The 18931-nt window shown below is 42.3% G+C and overlaps 1 protein-coding gene across 2 annotated transcripts in view; it reads left to right on the top strand.

Moving 5' to 3' along the window:
• LOC120030810 (3-methyl-2-oxobutanoate dehydrogenase [lipoamide] kinase, mitochondrial-like) overlaps nucleotides 1-16843 on the top strand; it is a 33248-nt gene extending 16405 nt beyond the window's left edge. The window contains exons 4-10 of one of the 2 annotated variants that reach the window (XM_038976271.1): nucleotides 631-750; nucleotides 984-1082; nucleotides 2555-2628; nucleotides 7621-7749; nucleotides 8859-8948; nucleotides 14438-14593; nucleotides 15151-16843. In XM_038976271.1, coding sequence (XP_038832199.1) covers nucleotides 631-750; nucleotides 984-1082; nucleotides 2555-2628; nucleotides 7621-7749; nucleotides 8859-8948; nucleotides 14438-14593; nucleotides 15151-15295 — 813 coding nt within the window. In that variant the 3' untranslated portion in view covers nucleotides 15296-16843. The remainder of the gene's footprint in view (nucleotides 1-630; nucleotides 751-983; nucleotides 1083-2554; nucleotides 2629-7620; nucleotides 7750-8858; nucleotides 8949-14437; nucleotides 14594-15150) is intronic. The other variant, XM_038976262.1, reaches the window with a different exon arrangement.
• Nucleotides 16844-18931: the final 2088 nt, after the last annotated feature.

Here is an 18931-nt window from a genome sequence, read left to right as displayed (position 1 = left end):
GTGGACAGTTTGATTTCACAGAAGTGTGATTGACTTGGAGTTACATTGTGTTGTTTAAGTGTTCCCTTTATTTTTTTGAGCAGTGTATATACTGGAGTTGCTTACAAAGATGACATTGAATGTTTGAGTGGCCTAGTTAGTTTTGACTTTAATCAGCTTAAATCTATGGCAAGACTTAAATGTCTAGCAATGATCAACAACCAACTAGACAGAGCTTGAAAAATGTTCTGAAGAATAATGGGCAAATGTTGCACAATCCAGGTGTGGAAAGCTTTTAGACTTACCCAGAAAGACTGACAGCTGTCATCGCTGCCAAAGGTGATTATAACATGTATTGACTCAGGGTTGTGAATAGTTATATAAATTATATTTTTCTGTTTTCATTTTCAATACATAAAAACAAAAATTCGCTGTCATTATTGGTTGTGTGTAGATGGGTGAATACTTTCTGAAGGCTGTGTGTGTGTGTGGATAAACAGTTGATTTCAAGCCACTTCTGCAAGTATATTTTATTCTAGTGGAGAAATGTACCAATTCATCTGACTGGAATAAGAATGGAATTCATCCCAGCTCAGATTTTGATAATGGTCAAATTCAAATGGATTTCACTCTGCATCATCTGTTTGTCAGATCAAGGACCAGGAGATGGACGCTCGCTACAGTAAGCTGGTGCAGCAGCTCCTGGATGACCACAAAGATGTGGTCACTCTGCTGGCTGAAGGCTTCAGGGAGTGTCGGCGGCACATCCAGGTAATGGCCATAAGCATATTTCAGCTGATTGAAGTCATTGACGTTCCACTTTAACAGCTGTTTTATCGTCTTGCTGCTGCCAGTCATATGGAACACAACTTGAGGTTGCAGATCTTTTATTTAAATTGGTTATAAGTTGGTTGTTGGAACTCTTTGTTTTGTAATGTTACCGTAGGATTTACAGAATGGTGTAATGTATTCCTGGCCTTGAGTGTTTTGTTTTGATGTTCCAGGATGAGACACTGGTCCGTAACTTTCTGGACACCACCCTCACCTCCCGTCTGGGCATCCGGATGTTAGCCACACACCACCTTGCCCTGCATGAAGAAAATGTATGTCTCCCAGAAACCTTCTAGTCATTAATTGCTAACAGACTGAGAAAAGGAACACGCATGGTGTTATTACAGGGCAGTATAAGTTGAAGAGGCAAAGCATACTTGGATAACTAATCTATTTTCACACTAAACGTGCCCACCAGAACATGAACCCAACATTTCAGCCTTGCAAACACACTTTTAGTTTGGATTATAAGCATTACAATAAACATCTGATTCATTTATATGTGCAGTAGTATCTCCAAATATATCTATAGACACTCTAGCATACACTAAAATGTTAAAACTAGCCCACCAGTGCAGTGAAATGCAGTGTCACTCCCGATTGACAGATTCTAGATTATGCACCACTCATGAGCTAAAAGAAAAACGAAACACGTCAGATGGACAAAGCCATTATTATTGGTGCAGTCTGCTGGCCCCATGACTTTTGCTAAAGCCTTATATTAACCCTTGATGTGCTTTATGCAACCAAAGAACAGGGCCCGGTTTCCCAAAATCATCTGAAGGCTAAGTTCATTGTTAGAACCTTCGTAGGAGGATTGTTAAATCTGAAAAATAATTACAAATAATTTGTGGACTGCATTTGACCACAAGAAGCCCAAACGGATATAACATTTGACTAAAACCATAATTTCAAATTGTGTGGGAATACTTTGGAACAGATTTCCTAAATAAATGCATTTGCCGATTTTTATTTTCTGGTGTTTTTAGTTATGTCCAATGGTGCAGCGGTCTAAGGCACTGCATCTCAGTGCCTAGGTGTCACTACAGACTCTGGTTTGATTCCAGGCTGTATCACAACTGGCCTTGATTGGGAGTCCCATAGGGCTGCGCACAATTGACCCAGTGTCGTCCGGGGTAGGCCGTCCATTGTAAATAAGAATTTGTTCTTAAACGACTTGCCTAGTTGAAATTTTTATTTTAAATGATCACCCGAAATAATGTTAAGGTAAGATTTGAATGGAGAAAGCTGATCCAAGAGCAGCACTCCCTTTTGATCCTGTCAGTATCGACACATGCGCCAACGACGCACTTAACACCATGCAGAGAGAACGGTCGTTTTGGGAAATGCATGTAACATCTTTGGCCGTTGTAGGAAAGATGCATCTTTAAAACACTCGTAAGCCTAAGTTCCAGTGTGTGGGCCTCAGAATATATTCATATGACCAGTTATAGGGTCTACATAACGTTTTGGTGGTCAGGATGATGAAGCATGTTTGCCAGGTCTAGAGACTGTTAGTTAGCCGCTAGTACCTGATACATCGCCGAGCGTTATGGTTTTGTTGCCCAACAACACTTAGACCTAACTCACTGTTTTATCAAATCCTTTGACGGCTGGTTTCTTTCTGAAACATTCTGACTAGGATTACATTGACTCTTAAGAAATTGGGCAAACTATCCAATGTTTAGCATGTCAGTAATAAAGCTTTTGCTTCTCCTCTTATACCTTTCATCCCTCTATGCAGCCTGATTTTGTGGGCATCATCTGCAGGCGACTTTCCCCCAAAAAGATCATTGAGAAATGGGTTGATTTTGCAAGGTGAGTGGTGGTTCGTTACCTTTATATATTGTTGGTATAGAATCTCGCTACTTCTGTATTAGACCACAGGTCACGCTCTGCCTTCTATTTGCCCCTATTTTTCTGTGTTAAGCTGATAGAGCTCATGTACAGACTTGTCACAGGGCATGCCATTGTGGACTGTATATGGGCCTTTGTTCCACCTTATCCATTAACAATTGCATCAAAAGTAGCAAATACAACTAGTAAAAGCAGATTGATTACATTTTAGTAGGGGACTGAACAGTGTCAATTCGTCGGGCATGGACTCTATAAGGTGTCGAAAGCATGCCACAGGGATGCTGGCCCATGTTGACTCCAATGCTTCCCACAGTTGTCAAGTTGGGTGGTAGATCATTCTTGATACACACGGGAAACTGTTGGGTGTGAAAAACCCAGCAACGTTGCAGTTCTTGACACAAACCAGTGTGCCTGGCACCTACTACCATACCCCATTCAAAAGGCACTTAAATATTTTGTCTTGCCCATTCACCCTCTGAATGGCACACATACACAATCCATGTCAAGGCTTAAAAACCCTTTAGCTCTTTAGACCCCAATAGAATGCTGCTGTAGATTACTGAGAATTTAAGATTAAGCTAATTTTGGCACACATTTCAAACAGACCGCTCAAAATCAATGAACAAATTACAAGTTAACTTAGTTTGAAAGAGCACAGTATTTTCTTTAATGTGACACCATGTTCATATCAATAGGAGTAACACTAATTTTGTCTTCCAATGTGTAAAGACACTACACTCAACAAAAAACCCGAAAGTATTTAAATTATAGTACATTTCAAAGTACCAAGTATAATATCTTATAAACAACAAATTATCCAAAATGTGACGGACAATATTCAGAAAGTATTTCAAAACTCACACAAATTAGTCTATTTGACAATGATTCTTTCTTCTGTAACAATGTAAAAACTATTCAGACTATTTAAAAATGTAGATACTCAATAAGATTTAGTACAGACCAGGCCTGACACACATTGTAGAAATAATAGCCTACTTTAACGACAATTCTGTGAATGCAACAAGTATTTGGATAGAATATAAAAAAACATCTGTCCAGAGACAAGACTTGTAGTACAAATTCATATTTCACACTATCACTTTAGTGTTTGCATTTAGCCTACAACATGTCATGGAACTTCTGGAAGCACGGCCCCATCCTGCAAGTGGCACAGAACACGTAGCGCACCCAAAGGAGGTTTCTACACATCCCCCACTCTTTGCTGATACACCACACACACACACTCTCTTGTGCCCATCAAACTTAACCTGCTTTCAAATGAGTTACAACTCGGTCCGCACACCCAGGTGTTACGCTCTTGGATCCCCTCTTCCTGCCACTGTAGCCATATCACGACGTGACTGTTTGCAAACTGCATTTTGAATGCCTTCATGGACCAGCGCCTGCGGTTTCTAGGAGGGGTCCTTTGTGTGGGGGACACTGCAATGTACACATTTATGATGGCAATGTTGAGCATCCCCCAAAACACATTCTTCCAACATTTTCTGCCTGTGCATCCTACATAGTAATAGCTCTTCACTTGGTCAAGATGTTCAATCCTGCCCATTTTCTTGTTGTAATCCATTACAAGCTCTGTAACAAGGTCCCTACCACTTAAAACCAACTCCAAAGCCACTGTCACTTTAGGCCCAGGCTGTGTGCTACAAGGGTGAATGGTGGGACTTAGGGCAGACACACGCCATTGAAACATAGGCTCCCCTCTCGGGTATGCTCTCCCTCGTCCACTCCTTCCACTGTTTTCTTCCTCTTCTCTCCTCGCTTCATCTCTATCCCTCCAATCCGCTAACTCCTATTCCTCTTTGCCTTTTGCTGCTGGGCCCTGACTCCACATCACTTTTTCACTTTCACTGACCCAGAGTAACAACAAATAGGATACCATTGTAGTCAGGAACATAATGTCTCTTGTCCTTCCTATCTTTTTCTCAACCATACACATACTATATAACTAAAAAATTGTGTGATAGTTACACCTACAATTCCTTTCTCGCTTTCTTTCCCTTTCTCTTCCTAAAAAAAAAAAAACTAAACTCTTGCCTGACACACTAACTACAGAGTTCGCCAATGTTAGCTGATTAGTTACGAAGCTGGGACAGTTTCCAAATGAATTGCAGTGGTAGAAACAGGACAAAACAAGGAACTTGTTAGCTGGCTATGTAAACAAATATCCAACTCATGTGAGCTTCACTGCGCAAGCATCTATACTGAACAGAAATATAAACGCAACATGTAAAGTGTTGATCACATGTTTCATGAGCTGAAATAAGAGCCCAGAAATGTTCCATATGCACAAAAAGCTTCTCTCAAACTTTGTGCACAATTTTGTTTACACCCCTGTTAGTAAGCATTTTTCCTTTGCTAAGAAAATCCATCCACCTGACAGGTGTGGCATATCAAGAAGCCGATTGAACAGCATGATCATTACACAGGTGCACCTTGTTCTGGGGACAACAAGGTCACTAAAATGTGTAGTTTTGTCACCACACAATGCCACATCTCAAGTTTTGATGGAGTGTGCTATTGACTGCAGGAATGTCCACCAGAGCTGTTGCCAGAGAATTTAATGTTAATTTCTCTACCATAAGTCACCTCCAACATCGTTTTAGAGAATTTGGCAGCACGTCCAACCGACCTCACAAGCGCAGACCACGTTTAACCACGCCAAACCAGGAACTCCACATCCGGCTTCTTCACCTGCGGGATCATCTGAGACCAGACAGCTGATGAAACAGGAGTATTTTAGTCTTATAAAGCCCTTTTGTGGGGAAAATTTTATTTTGGTTGGCTGGGCCTGGCTCCCAAGTGGGTGGGCCAATGCCCTCCCATGGCTGCGCCCCTGCCCAGTCATGTGAAATCCATAGATTAGAACCTCATATTTCAATTGACTGATTTCCTAATATGAACTTTAACTCAGTAAAATCGTTAATTGTTGCGTTTTATTTTTGTTCAGTATACTACCCTAACAGACAGCTATGCTGTCAAATAATAGGAAACGAGGCCATGTATAGCCGCACCTAGCAAACATGACATACCATAACCTAAGCCCAACAGATAAACAGAAATTACTCTAGCCTTCATTTCGGTGGCTAGTTAGCTGGATGTCTGTATGGCTAGCTAGTGAAAGTGACAGCTGAGGTTGATTGTGAGCACTGCCCACATTTCTGGCGCAACACAACTTTTCTTGCCTGACAGATTAGCTAGCTATAGCAAGCAGTTTGGGCAGTTTCCATATGAATTACATCGGTAGAAACAAAACAACCAACTAGTTAGCTGACTATATAGATAAACACTGCAACTTTTTCCATGAGCCAGAGGGCAATCATTCGAGCTCCACCGTTGATGTGCTCGCCTGTACCAACCAAATTATCATGACAGGATTTGCTAATCTGTGAGCTATTCCCTAAATTTCACAACATCAAACCTTGACAACCCCAAACATGTATCTGCTGTTTACTTATTTCACTCATCCTCAACATCGCTTTTCAAAGTGCAAGGACGTGTGCGAATCCGTATCACCAACCAACATGATATGACTTTTCACTGTGAAAGAGACTATCTGCTTCGGCGGTCATTTTGTAATTTAGTTTTAAAAAATTAACTCAAATGACCGCGCACCGTTTCTGGTTGATGACAACAGCCACGTGAATACGAGAAAAGGTTGTTAGCAAGTTAATTTTGCGATATTGTTAGAAAAACAAGGCTGAACCTGGGTGCTATAGTATTTTAAACGAAGGCCGTTGACTGCCGCTATGGGTTCTAAATTATTTTAACCTTCTCCCTTTCCTCTACATTGATTTGAAGTGGATTTAACAAGTGGCATCAATAAGGAATCCGCTTTCACCAGGTCAGACAGTCACGGAAAGAGCAGGTTTCCCAATATTTTGTACACAGTGTATATATGGTGTAGTGCTGTGCAATTAACCGACATTTCGGCTATTTTTCGTTTAAGCTAATTGACAGACTTCGGTTCAATAAAATTTTTTTTTTGCCCGAATCGCAGTTTCTCTAAAGATTAAATCGGATCAAGCCGAACTGTGCGATGTTTCCAACAGGCCAATATTCGATTTAGTTTAGTGCTGAAAACGTGGTAATTGTCCATTGCGTGCCCGCCTACTTGTCCGGTCTTTGTGGAACACACGGAGACTGAGAGAAGAGCGGCGATTGACGGGGATAAAAAGCAGTTGCGTCGGTATCTCCACCTGAAAATGCATGATCAAATGGATTTTATAGTTGGTATTCAGCCGTCAAAGGTATGCCTTATTTACTTTGAAGTACGACTAAAATTGTGATTTGTCAGATCGCATAGGCAGCAGCTCAATAGAGAAGAGATGATTACTTGGAACGAAGTAAGTCATTTAAATAAAACAAATGTAGTATACGTAACTGAAATATTTTTGTCACTACCATCATGGGACGTTTGTTTCATTCTGTGTTACAGCATTCAACCCACAATGCAGTGCATTTTAATGTAAAACATTTATCGAAAACCATTTTTTTAAAATTAAGAGGCAGATTCATTTATATTAAGCCCCACGATCAAGCCATGATCAATAGATACTGTATAGTGGGGAAAGACGGCGACAGGCAGTTAAGATATAGGCTACCAGGCTAACTCCACTGGCTCTGTATTAAGTTCATAGTCATAACCACGGTTTTGTGTGGCACAATGCAACCTACACAAGATATAGCATATCCACTCACACAGGCAAGCACAAGCCTCTGTGCACTTGTAGTCCCAGTTCAGCCCCTCTAGGGATGTGCAGCTTCCTCTCTCTCGCTCTCTCGCTCTCTCTCTGATTGATGATGTTTTATTTAATCAATTTTAGAATAAGGCTGTAACGTGGAAAAAGTGAAGTGGTCTGAATACTTTCCGAATGCACTGTATCTGTACACATTATAAGTGTGTGTGTGCATGCTCCCTCATGTCTTCTGCAGGCGTCTGTGTGAGCACCAGTACGGTAACTCCCCGCGGGTGCGTATCAACGGCCATGTGGCGGCCCGCTTCCCCTTCATCCCTCTGCCCCTAGACTACATCCTGCCTGAGCTGCTGAAGAACGCTATGAGGTACCAGAACATTTCACTAATCATTTTAACTGACTTTCTGACAACTCACACACCCCTAAAACATCATACCTTTTCACTTTGACTAGGAAATCAGACTCCACGGTAGCCATTGTAAGACTATACATAACTAAATCTCTAGTTAGACAACCTCTTTTCTTCAAAGTATTTAGCTGTGTGCTACTGCTCTTGGTGGTGAAATGTTGCCCTGGCACTTATGAGAGGATTGCTAAGGTGTGTGTGTTCAATAAGATAATAATCAGCCTTTCAGTCCAATGAGGAATAGAGGTGGTTCTGTTCTTGGAGCTCCGTCTCAGATGTCGCAATTAGCAGACAGACCATTCACTCTGACTCATGTTCCTCCTTCCTAGAAGGCAGTGTATTTAGGGTGTGTCATAATGTGTCATCTACCAGTGAGTCAAAGTGTTTTCGCTCCACCCTTGTGTAACCGATGTGAGACCTTTGTGGAGCGATGGGTAACGACGCTTCGTGGGTGACTGTTGTCGATGTGTGCAGAAGGTCCCTGGTTCGCGCCCGGATCGGGGCGAGGAGACGGAATAAAGTTAAACTGTTACATTGATGCTGTTGACCTGGATCACTGGTTGCTGTGGAAAAGGAGTAGGTCGAAAGGGGGGGTGAGTGTAACGATGTGAAATGGCTAGCTAGTTAGCGGTGGTGTGCGCTAATAGCGTTTCAATCGGTGACGTCACTCGCTTTGAGACCTTGAAGCATCGTTACCCATCGCTCCACAAAAGCTGCGGCCCTTGCAGAGCAAGGGGAACCACTACTTCAAGGTCTCAGAGCAAGTGACGTCACCAATTTGAAAGGCTATTAGCGCGCACCACCGCTAACTAGCTAGCCATTTCACATCGGTTACACTTGTACTTGATTGATGAAATAAGGTCACTCATTAGTAAGGAACTCCCCTCACCTGGTTGTCTAGGTCTTAATTGAAAGGACAAACCTGCAGACACTCGGCCCTACGTGGAATGAGTTTGACACCCCTGCTCTAAACAATCCTGCTGACAGACTGTCGGGTTACGTTGAAGGACTCCACAGGCTAATGTCGTCACTGCCTGCCCTTGACCTCCCCTCAACCTGTGTCCCCACAGGGCCACCATGGAAAGCCACCTCGACACACCTTACAACTTGCCTGATATCATAGTCACCATTGCTAACAACGACGTGGACTTTGTCATCAGGTGAGTGGGTGACCTTGATTATCTTTACCTCTATCTACTCAAGACTCCTTTAACAAGGTTAAAGAATTACGCAGTTGCTAGCTAGTTTGTTCTGGGATATAAACGTTGAGTTATTTTACCAGAAATGCACAAGGTCCCCTACTCCAACAACTAATCCACACCTAAAACGGTCAACCAACTCGTTTCTAGTCATCTCTCCTCCCAGGCTTTTTCTTCTTTGGACTTTATATGGCGATTGGCATCTAACTTTCATAGGTGTATTACAACGACTGACCGACCTCAGTTCATATTTCAATCACCCATGTGGGTATAACCAAGGAGGAGATGGCACGTGGGTATCTGCTTCTATAAACCAATGAGGAGATGGGAGAGGCAGGACTTGCACCGTGTTCAGCGTCACAAATAGAACTGACTACTATTTTAGCGCTTGGCAACGCAGACGCTCGTTGGCACACGCGTGCGGTGTGGGTGCAATGATTGAATAACATGTATGTGTACATTTATATTGCAGCCAACGCAACGCGGTCAACATGTTAGGAGTCCCAGACTCTGGGCTTAGCTGTTTGAATGGGAAACCTGGCGCCTCAGAGTGAGTTCCTTTAAGCTGCAGGCTTATCATGCCCAGTGTGGTCGCCATGGGAACAGCAGTTCAGGACCACAGTGAACGCACCGTCAGCAGACTTAATTACATTTACATTTTAGTCATTTAGCAGACGCTCTTATCCAGAGCGACTTACAGTAGAGTGCATACATTTTTATTACATTTTACATACTGAGACAAGGATATCCCTACCGGCCAAACCCTCCCTAACCCGGACGACGCTATGCCAATTGTGCGTCGCCCCACGGACCTCCCGGTTGCGGCCGGCTGCGACAGAGCCTGGGCGCGAACCCAGCCCAGCCTGGGCGCGAACCCAGCCCAGCCTGGGCGCGAACCCAGAGACTCTGGTGGCGCAGCTAGCACTGCGATGCAGTGCCCTAGACCACTGCGCCACCCGGGAGGCTAATCACATGCAGTATTTAAGAATAGTAAATCGATGTTGACACTGAACAAATGTACTGATGCTAAATTGTTTTACCAGCACAGATCAGTGTATTAAGTGCTTTTGTACTCCAGTCATTCCCAAATGCATTTACATACAGTGCATTTGTAAAGTATTCAGACCCCTTGACTTTTTCCACATTTGTTTACGTTACAGCCGACACACCATACCCCATAATGACAAAGCAAAAACTGTTTTTTAGAAATGTTTGTCAATGTATACAAAATAAGAAATTGAAACATCACATTTACATAAGTATTCAGACCATTTACTCAGTACTTTGTTGAAGCACCTTTGGCAGCGACTACAGCCTCGAGTCTTCTTGGATATGATGCTACAAGCTTGGCACACCTGTGTTTGGGGAGTTTCTCCCATTCTTCTCTGCAGATCCTCTAAAGCTCTGTCAGGTTGGATGGGGAGCGTCGCTGCACAGCTATTTTCAGGTCTCTCCAGAGATGTTCGATTGGGTTTAAGTCCGGGCTCTGGCTGGACCACACCAGGACATTCAGAGACTTGTCCAAAACTACTTCTGCATTGTCTTGGCTGTGTGCTTAGGGTCGCTGTCCTGTTGGAAGGTGAACCTTCGCCTCAGTCTGCGTTTCGGGGCGCTCTGGAGCAGGTTTTCATCAAGGATCGCTCTGTACTTTGCTCCGTTCATCTTTCCCTCGATCCTGACTAGTCTCCCAGTCCCTGCCGCTGAAAAACATGCCACCACCATGCTTCCCCGTAGGGATGGTGCCAGTTTTCCTCCAGACATGACACTTGGCATTCAGGCCAAAGAGTTCAATCTTGGTTTCATCAGACCAGAGAATTTTGTTTCTCAATGTCAGTCCTTTAGCCCCCGACCATTATTTCTCCTCCACCAAACTTTACAGTTGGCACTATGTATTGGGGCAGGTAGCGTTCTCCTGGCATCCGCCAAATCCAGATTCGTCCATGAAACTGCCAGATGGTGAAGCGTGATTCATCCCTCTAGAGAACGTGTTTCCACTGCTCCAGAGTCAAATGGCGGGGAGCTTTACACCACTCCAGCCACCGCTTGGCATTGCAAATTAAACCAATTTCATGAAGCTTCCAACGAACAGTTCCTTGTGCTGACATTGCTTCGGGGTAGTTTGGAACTCGGTAGTGAGTGTCGCTTCGGCACTCGGTGGTCCCGTTCTGTGGGCTTGTTTGGCCTACCACTTTGCGGCTGAGCCATTGTTGCTCGTAGACGTTTCCACTTAACAATCACAGCACTTACAGTTGACCGGGGCAGTCTAGCAGGGCAGCAATTTGACAAACTGACTTGTTGGAAAGGTGGCATCCTATGACGGTGCCACGTTGAAAGTCACTGAGCTCTTCAGTAAGGCTATTCTTCTGCCAATGTTTGTCTATGGAGATGGCATGGCTGTGTGCTCAATTTGGCTGAAATAGCCAAATCCACTAATTTGAAGGGGTGTCCACACACACACACACACACACACACACGTGTATATACAGTTGAAGTCGGAAGTTTACATGCACCTTAGCCAAAAACCTTTAAACTCAGTTTTTCATAATTCCTGACATTTAATCCTAGTAAAAATTCCCTGTCTTAGGTCAGTTAGGATCACCACTTTATTTTAAGAATGTGAAATGTCAGAATAATATCAGAGGGAATGATTTATTTCTACTTTTTTTTCTTTTAATCACATTCCCAGTGGGTCAGAAGTTTACGTACACTCAATTAGTATTTGGTAGCATTGCCTTTAAATTGTTTAACTTGGGTCAAGTGTTTTGGGTAGCCTTCCACAAGCTTCCCACAATAAGTTGGGTGAATTTTGGCCCATTCCTCCTGACAGAGCTGGTTTAACTGAGTCAGGTTTCTAGGCCTCCTTGCTTGCACACGCATTTTCAGTTCTGCCCACAAATGTACTATAGGATTGAGGTCAAGGCTTTGTAATGGCCACTCCAATACCTGGACTTTGTTGTCCTTAAGCCATTTTGCCACAACTTTGGAAGTATGCTTGGGGTCATTGTCCATTTGGAAGACCCATTTGTGACCAAAATTTAACTTCCTGACTGATGTCTTGATGTTGCTTCAATATATGCACATTTTCTTTCCTCATGATGCCATCTATTTTGTGAAGTGCACCAGTCCCTCCTGCAGCAAAGCACCCCCACAACATGATGCTGCCACCCCCGTCCTTCACGGTTGGGATGGTGTTCTTTGGCTTGCAAGCATTCCCCTTTTTCTTCCAAACATAACAATGGTCATTATGGCCAAACCGTTATATTTTTGTTTCATCAGACAGGGGACATTTCTACAAAAGTACAATCTTTGTCCCCATTTGCAGTTGCAAACAGTAGTCTAGCTTTTTTATGGCGATTTTGGAGTGGCTTCTTCCTTGCTGAGCGGCCTTTCAGGTTGTCGATATAGGACTCGTTTTACTGTGGATATAGATACTTTTGTACCGGTTTCCTCCAGCATCTTCACAAGGTCCTTTGCTGCTGTTCTGAGATTGCTTTGCACTTTTTGCATCAAAGTATGTTCATCTCTAGGAGACAGAACACGTCTCCTTCCTGAGCGGTATGACAGCTGCGTGGTCCCATGGTGTTTATACTTGCATACTATTGTTTGTCCAGATGAACGTGGTACCTTCAGGCGTTTGGAAATTGCTCCCAAGGATGAACCAGACTTGTGGAGGTTTGCCATTTTTCTGAGGTCTTGGCTGAATTCTTTTGATTTTCCTGTGATCTCAAGCAAATAGGCACTGAGTTTGAAGGTAGGCCTTGAAATACATCCACAGGTACACCTCCAATTGACTCAGGCTAATAGACATAATTTTTCAGAAGCTCCTAAAGCCATGACATTTTCCAAGCTGTTTAAAGGCACAGTCAACTTAGTGTATGTAAACTGACCCACTGGAATTGTGATACAGTGAAATAATCTGTCTTTAAACAATTGTTGGTAAAATGACTTGTGTCATACACAAAGTAGATGTCCTAACCGACTTTCCGAAACAGTAGTTTGTTAACAAGAAATTTGTGGAGTGGTTGAAAAAGGAGTTTTAATGACTCCAACTTAACTATGTAAACTTCCGACTTCAACTATACATACATACATACATGCATGCATACATACATACATACATACATACATACATACATACATACATACATACATACATACATGCATGCATACAAGAGGCACATTGTATGTATGTGGCTGCTATGAAAGTGAACCGGTTGCGTGTGACCGGGGTGTATTCATTCTGCCGATTTCTGTTGAGAGAGAAATATATTAGAATTTTTTTTTTTTTTTAGGTTGTGTTCATAAATTCGCTCTGGGTGTTCCTGAATTCAGAGCTTTTTGCTCTCGGCGCGTTCAGGGCACACACTAGTTGATCTGACCGAGGAGTAGGTTTGATCCAAATGTTCTGACCTCACAACGGCAGTCAAGCACCCAAGCTAAGTGGCTAAAGTTGACTATCTTGCTAGCTACTTCCAGACACAAATGAGAGAACACCTCATTGACCATTTTACTCGCCCTAGCAGAGCTGGTTAAAGTGGTTTCATGTAGTCTGGTGACAATTTTAATAACTTTTTTTTTTTTTGCCAACTTTTACTGACACCGGTCTTTTGAGCTTCGGCGTCAGTTATTCTGGGCTCTGGCACACTTTGATGAGAGTGCTCTGCAATCGGAGCAGATGGCCAGAGTCATTTTACGAACGCACCCTTAAATGGAAGCTACGAAACCGAAACAACTGGGATAAACTGAATTTGTCTAACTTGTTTGCAGGCAAGAATGTACAAGGTGATATTGAATATGTCACTGTCACCTTGATTACAAAAAAAAATTATCCTGCACCTGTGCACCTACATTGTAAACTTTTATTCATAGGCTTGGTTGTAGCAACCTCATGATGGGTATAGGGAAAAGTAGAGTATCATGTAGTAGCCTAAACGTATCACGGTTACATTGAACTGTGTGAATGGAATAGGAATGACAGTCATCCAGTGTGCTGTATAGAAAATAAGGCCAAGCTCATAAATAGTCTTAAACATCTTAAATGTCATCGACCGCCACTGGTGGCCATATAGGGGAATAAGAAACCAAAGGATGATACCTTCATTTAACGAAGTAGTCTTGATGTGGGCTAGTGTTAGGTTTAAGTGACTTCAGTTTGCCAAGCACAGGGATAAATATTTGGATCACCAGAAATGTAATCCTACAGCATATACTGTTAATCGTCTGCCTTCTCTTTCTTTGGTTTCAGTTGTCTTCATTCAAACAAATGTTCAGTATTGTACTGTGGCAGGTATTTTATTTTTAATACCAGCCCCTGTCCTGGCAGGAGGCATTTTGGTAGGCTGTCATTGTAAATAAGAATTTGTTCTTAACTGACTTGCCTTGTTAACATGAATACTATACCTTTTTAAATTTCTCTTGTGTAACCCTGGGGTATCCTCCATGTTCGTCAGGATCTCAGACCGTGGTGGCGGCATCCCCCACAGCATCCTGGACAAGGTGACGGACTACCATTACAGCACAGCTGAAGAGAGCAACCAAGACCCTCGCATGAACAACCTTTTCAACACCTTGACCAACAGTGGGCCTCAGTCCGGCCCAATGCACGGGTGAGTTAGGCGGGCCTTATACAATTTCAGTTGGAAAACATTTGCACCAGTTCAGCTATAATGAATGTGAACAAGGTAATTGATACGTGTGATAATCCTGCTCATTGTGTCCTCCTGTCTGTTGATCCCCTTTCTACTACATCGGTTCTTAATCTCATAATGCAGGGTTGAATTGACTGCCAGTGTGCCATGGGGATGCCACGTAAAGTAGAAAAATATCACACTTCCATTTCACTGAGTCACATAGGTTTACTTTATCCTATGAATTATTGAGACTTGAAGGGGGATGGATATGGAAGTAAATAAGGTTGTCTTAACTGTTCTTTTCCATTAAGTAGTCATGGAGATGAAACCTACGAAATATTTCATTTGTGCAAACATCTTATGACTGTGAGGATAATGTTTACGTCTGCGTTTAGCAGCCCCAAATTATTTATACACATTTGCTTTCTTTGGAAGGCGGTCCTCGCATGTTGCAAAATAAATCTATCAATTTGTTAATGAGTGCCAGTTTACAAACCTCCATATTAACGAATGAGAAACTGTGTGCCCGTCAGATTTGGCTTTGGGCTGCCCACCTCCCGGGCGTATGCTGAGTACCTGGGCGGTTCCCTGTCCATCCAGTCCATGCAGGGCATCGGCACCGACGTCTACCTGCGCCTGCGCCACATCGACGGCAAGGGAGAAAGCTTCCGCGTCTAAGACCACTTGCAGGGAGCACAGATATATTTCCACCAAGGGGCTCAACCATTTCAGTGTAAGCCAGGGCTAAGCTGATATAGGTGACCAGTTGGCTCCTCACAAACTGGCCTCTTAAAGTTTCCTATTTTTGCCTCAACTTTAAATGGCTGCCCAGTTGGCGCTTTCACCTCTTTTTGTTTTGCGTTTGTCTACGCTTTTCAGCGTTGAGGGTTTTTGAACTCTTGAGCGTACAGGTCATAAGCAGAGCGTGTTTAGTAGTGTTAGTTTGGTAGAAAGGAAACAAATCTGCCTTAAAGTTAATTTGGTCTGCCTTTAAGTTACTTGTGTTGCATAGCTTCTGCAAATATAAAAAGACTAAAGAACAGAAGAGGTCTCTTTACACACTCCAGTAGCTACTATCTGAGTTTGGATGACGCTGCCCTTAAAAATGACTTCTCTTGAATTGACTGTGGAGGACACCACGGAGGATACTGCCAAAACAATGCTTGTGATTCAATTTGAAGAAAACAAGCAGAAGGAACTGTTGAGTGAACTCTTGGTTCAGTGCCATTTTGTCAAGCTCTTAAGCAAGGTCATGAGCAGAGATGTTCAGTTGCCTTACTGTGTGCGATGCTGGTCCTTATGACGACACGCTAATGTAACTTGTTCAATTTCATCCTTGTAATGCAATTTCACACTCATACCACATTAGTAAATCTAATAAAACATTTGCATAATACATTCGGGGGGGGGGTTGGAAATGCTCATCACTTGCTGTGTCGTCATAATATCTGAACTATAAGTTGTTTTTTGCTTTCAATACACTGGAAGAAGAAAGTGTTCAAAATGTCAATATTTCAGAGGTTGCTAACTTCCTATGTTTGGCTTGGTGTCGAAGGCATTTTTTACTGAACACATTCCGAGGAAGGGCAAGTTTTCAAACTTTTGAAACTGTATTTTCAGTATGGTGGACATTGTAAGGTGCATGATGAATTATCAGAATATAGAACTGCAGGTATGTGGTCTGGCCTGCTGGCATAAGCGTGCTGGGAATTTGCATGTAAATCCTTCAGTGTATACAAATCAGTGAGGCGCATTTGCAACGTTTCACCTCGATTAAATATACCTCTGGTTATTAATAATGTTCCCTGTGATTTAAAAGTTTTGGGATGGGGCTAGGTAGAGAAGAATTAGTATCTTTCTAGCATGAGAATTCCTGTCGGATAGACTGCAGTGACCTCATGAAGTATGTGCCCTGTCCAAATCTTCCCCCTGCTGGCAAAAGTGATGAAGTCTGATAACTCAAACTATTATGCTGTTTTTTTATGGCTTGTATACAGAACAAAAATATGAATGCAACATGTGAAGTTTTGATTTCATGAGCTGAAATAAAATATTCCAAAGATTTTCCAAAAGCTTCTTTCAAATTGTGCACAAATTTGTTTACATCCCTGTTGGTGCGTATTTCTCCTTTCCCAAAAGAATCCAGCCAGTGTGGCATATTGAAAAGCATGATTATAACACAGGTGTGCCCTGTGCTATGCACAATAAAAGGCCACTCTAAAATGTGCAGTTTTGTCACACAACACAATGCCACAGATGTCTCAAGTTGAGGGAGTGTGCAATTGGCAAGCTGACTGCAGCAATGTCCACCAGAGCTGGTGCCAGAGAATTTAATGTTAATTTCTCTACCATAAGGTGCCTCCAATGTCATTTTAGATTATTTGGCAGTACATCCAACTGGCCTCACAACCACAGACCATGTGTTACCACGCCAGTCAAGGACCTCCACATCCGGCCTGTTCACCTGCAGGATCGTCTGAGACCAGCCACCCGGACCGCTGATGAAACTGGAGTATTTCTGTCAGTAATTAAAGCCCTTTTGTGGGGGAAAAACATATTCTGATTCTATTTCAATTGACTGACTTTTGAACTGTAATTTAGTTAAAGCATTGAAATTGTTGGGTTTGATATTTTCAGTATATTAGCAGTAAAACAATGACACATTTTATTGTTAGTTTATTTTTGGAATTATGACATACCTAAGTAGACTCAAGTTGTATACCCCTATCTAGTTGTTTTACGTTGTATGAAAACATGGATTAACATGGTTTTATGGTCTTGAAAACACATGTTTAATTTCCTTCTCCTTTAATACATGTCCAAATGGAGTGGTGGTCTTACTTGCTTTTTGCATTGGCATGGATTACTCTTGGGCATTAAACAGTTTCATGGGTGGAATTGAATGTTTCACTTAATTTTTACCATACATACACTTTTGTGTGTGTGAGAAAGAGATGATTGGATTGAAAGTGGGACTGACAGGTTGAGTTATTTTACAGTGTAGTCATTTAGGTTGTGTTTAGGAAGGCAGCCCAAATCTGTTCTTTTTCACTAATTGGTCTTTTGTGACCAATCAGACCAGCTATGAAAAAAATCTGATTGGTCAAAAGACCAATTAGGAGAAAGAAATATCAGATTTGGGCTGACTAGGAGGATGTTTCCCAACCCTGGTCCTCAAGTACCTCCAACAGTACACATTTTTATTGTAACCCTGGACAAGCACACCTGATTCAACTAGTCAACTAATCATCAAGCCCTCAATGAGTTGAATGAGGTGTGTTTGTCCAGGGTTACAATGAAAATGTGTACTGTTGGAGGTACTCAAGGACCAGGGTTAGGAAACACTGGCCTAGTCAGCCTCCTGTCGAGAGAACCATTTGAATATAATCAAATTGGCGACAGACAGAGAACCAGAGCCATGCCACAGACTGAAGGTTGAGGCATACTGATTTATCAGAAACTTTCATCCAGAGCAATTTACAGATGTATTTGTCATTCATACATAGATGTAGAAAGGACATGTTAATGTGGATTCTTATTGTCGATTGTGTGAGGATCACAATTTAGGTTATTGAGGTGATACAAATTATTTTGTATCAAGGTGAATTTCCCAACTCCTTTAAGTAATTGTGTTCATATGGCTCACTTTTGTGTTAGCCATCTCCTCTTGGAATGCAGTTTGATTAAACGTTTGCACCTCAATGTGCTTAAACTACGTCTCCTTTGTCTTGAGCCGACTTCGCTGTCGGCCAAAACGGGGCACCTGGCACATGCCCGGGACGTAGCCCGGTTACAAAACTAATGCAATCAACACTAACCCGCTTCACTCAGAGCATTGATGCTGCGTTTGTAACTAAGTGGGAGGTGGAAATGTACAAGTTGTTAATACCAGTTGGATGCGTTCATGTGCTTTGAACTCATTGAGAAACGCTGATTGGCTAATGGCCAACAAGCTGAAAAACCATAAACTAAGAGTACAGCTATCATTCTTGTAAACAAATGATTGAGTTCAAAAACAATATTAATAGACTGCTTTCTATAAATGTTTTGTTTTGACATAGTCAACCATTTGTTCAGCACTTTGAAATGTACAGTGACAGAATTCAGAACAAGGGTCAAGTATTCTCCCTGTACACCAATTCAGAACCGTAGGCTAATTAAAGGGGATATATAAGACAATGAAAGCTCTTACAATATTCGATGACTACATTTCTCTAAAACAGGCTATAGGCTACATGTCCACCACCAAGTCAGAACAGTAGGCTCAGTTATGAGGGGGAAAGGGACCAAATTGTTAGGGTGAGTCACATTGGC

Source organism: Salvelinus namaycush, chromosome 3 (genome assembly GCF_016432855.1).
Source record: "Salvelinus namaycush isolate Seneca chromosome 3, SaNama_1.0, whole genome shotgun sequence".
Classification (NCBI taxonomy): Eukaryota; Metazoa; Chordata; class Actinopteri; order Salmoniformes; family Salmonidae; genus Salvelinus; species Salvelinus namaycush.
The sequence above is the reverse complement of the archived record's forward strand: the minus strand, read 5'-3'. Positions and strand labels throughout refer to the sequence as shown.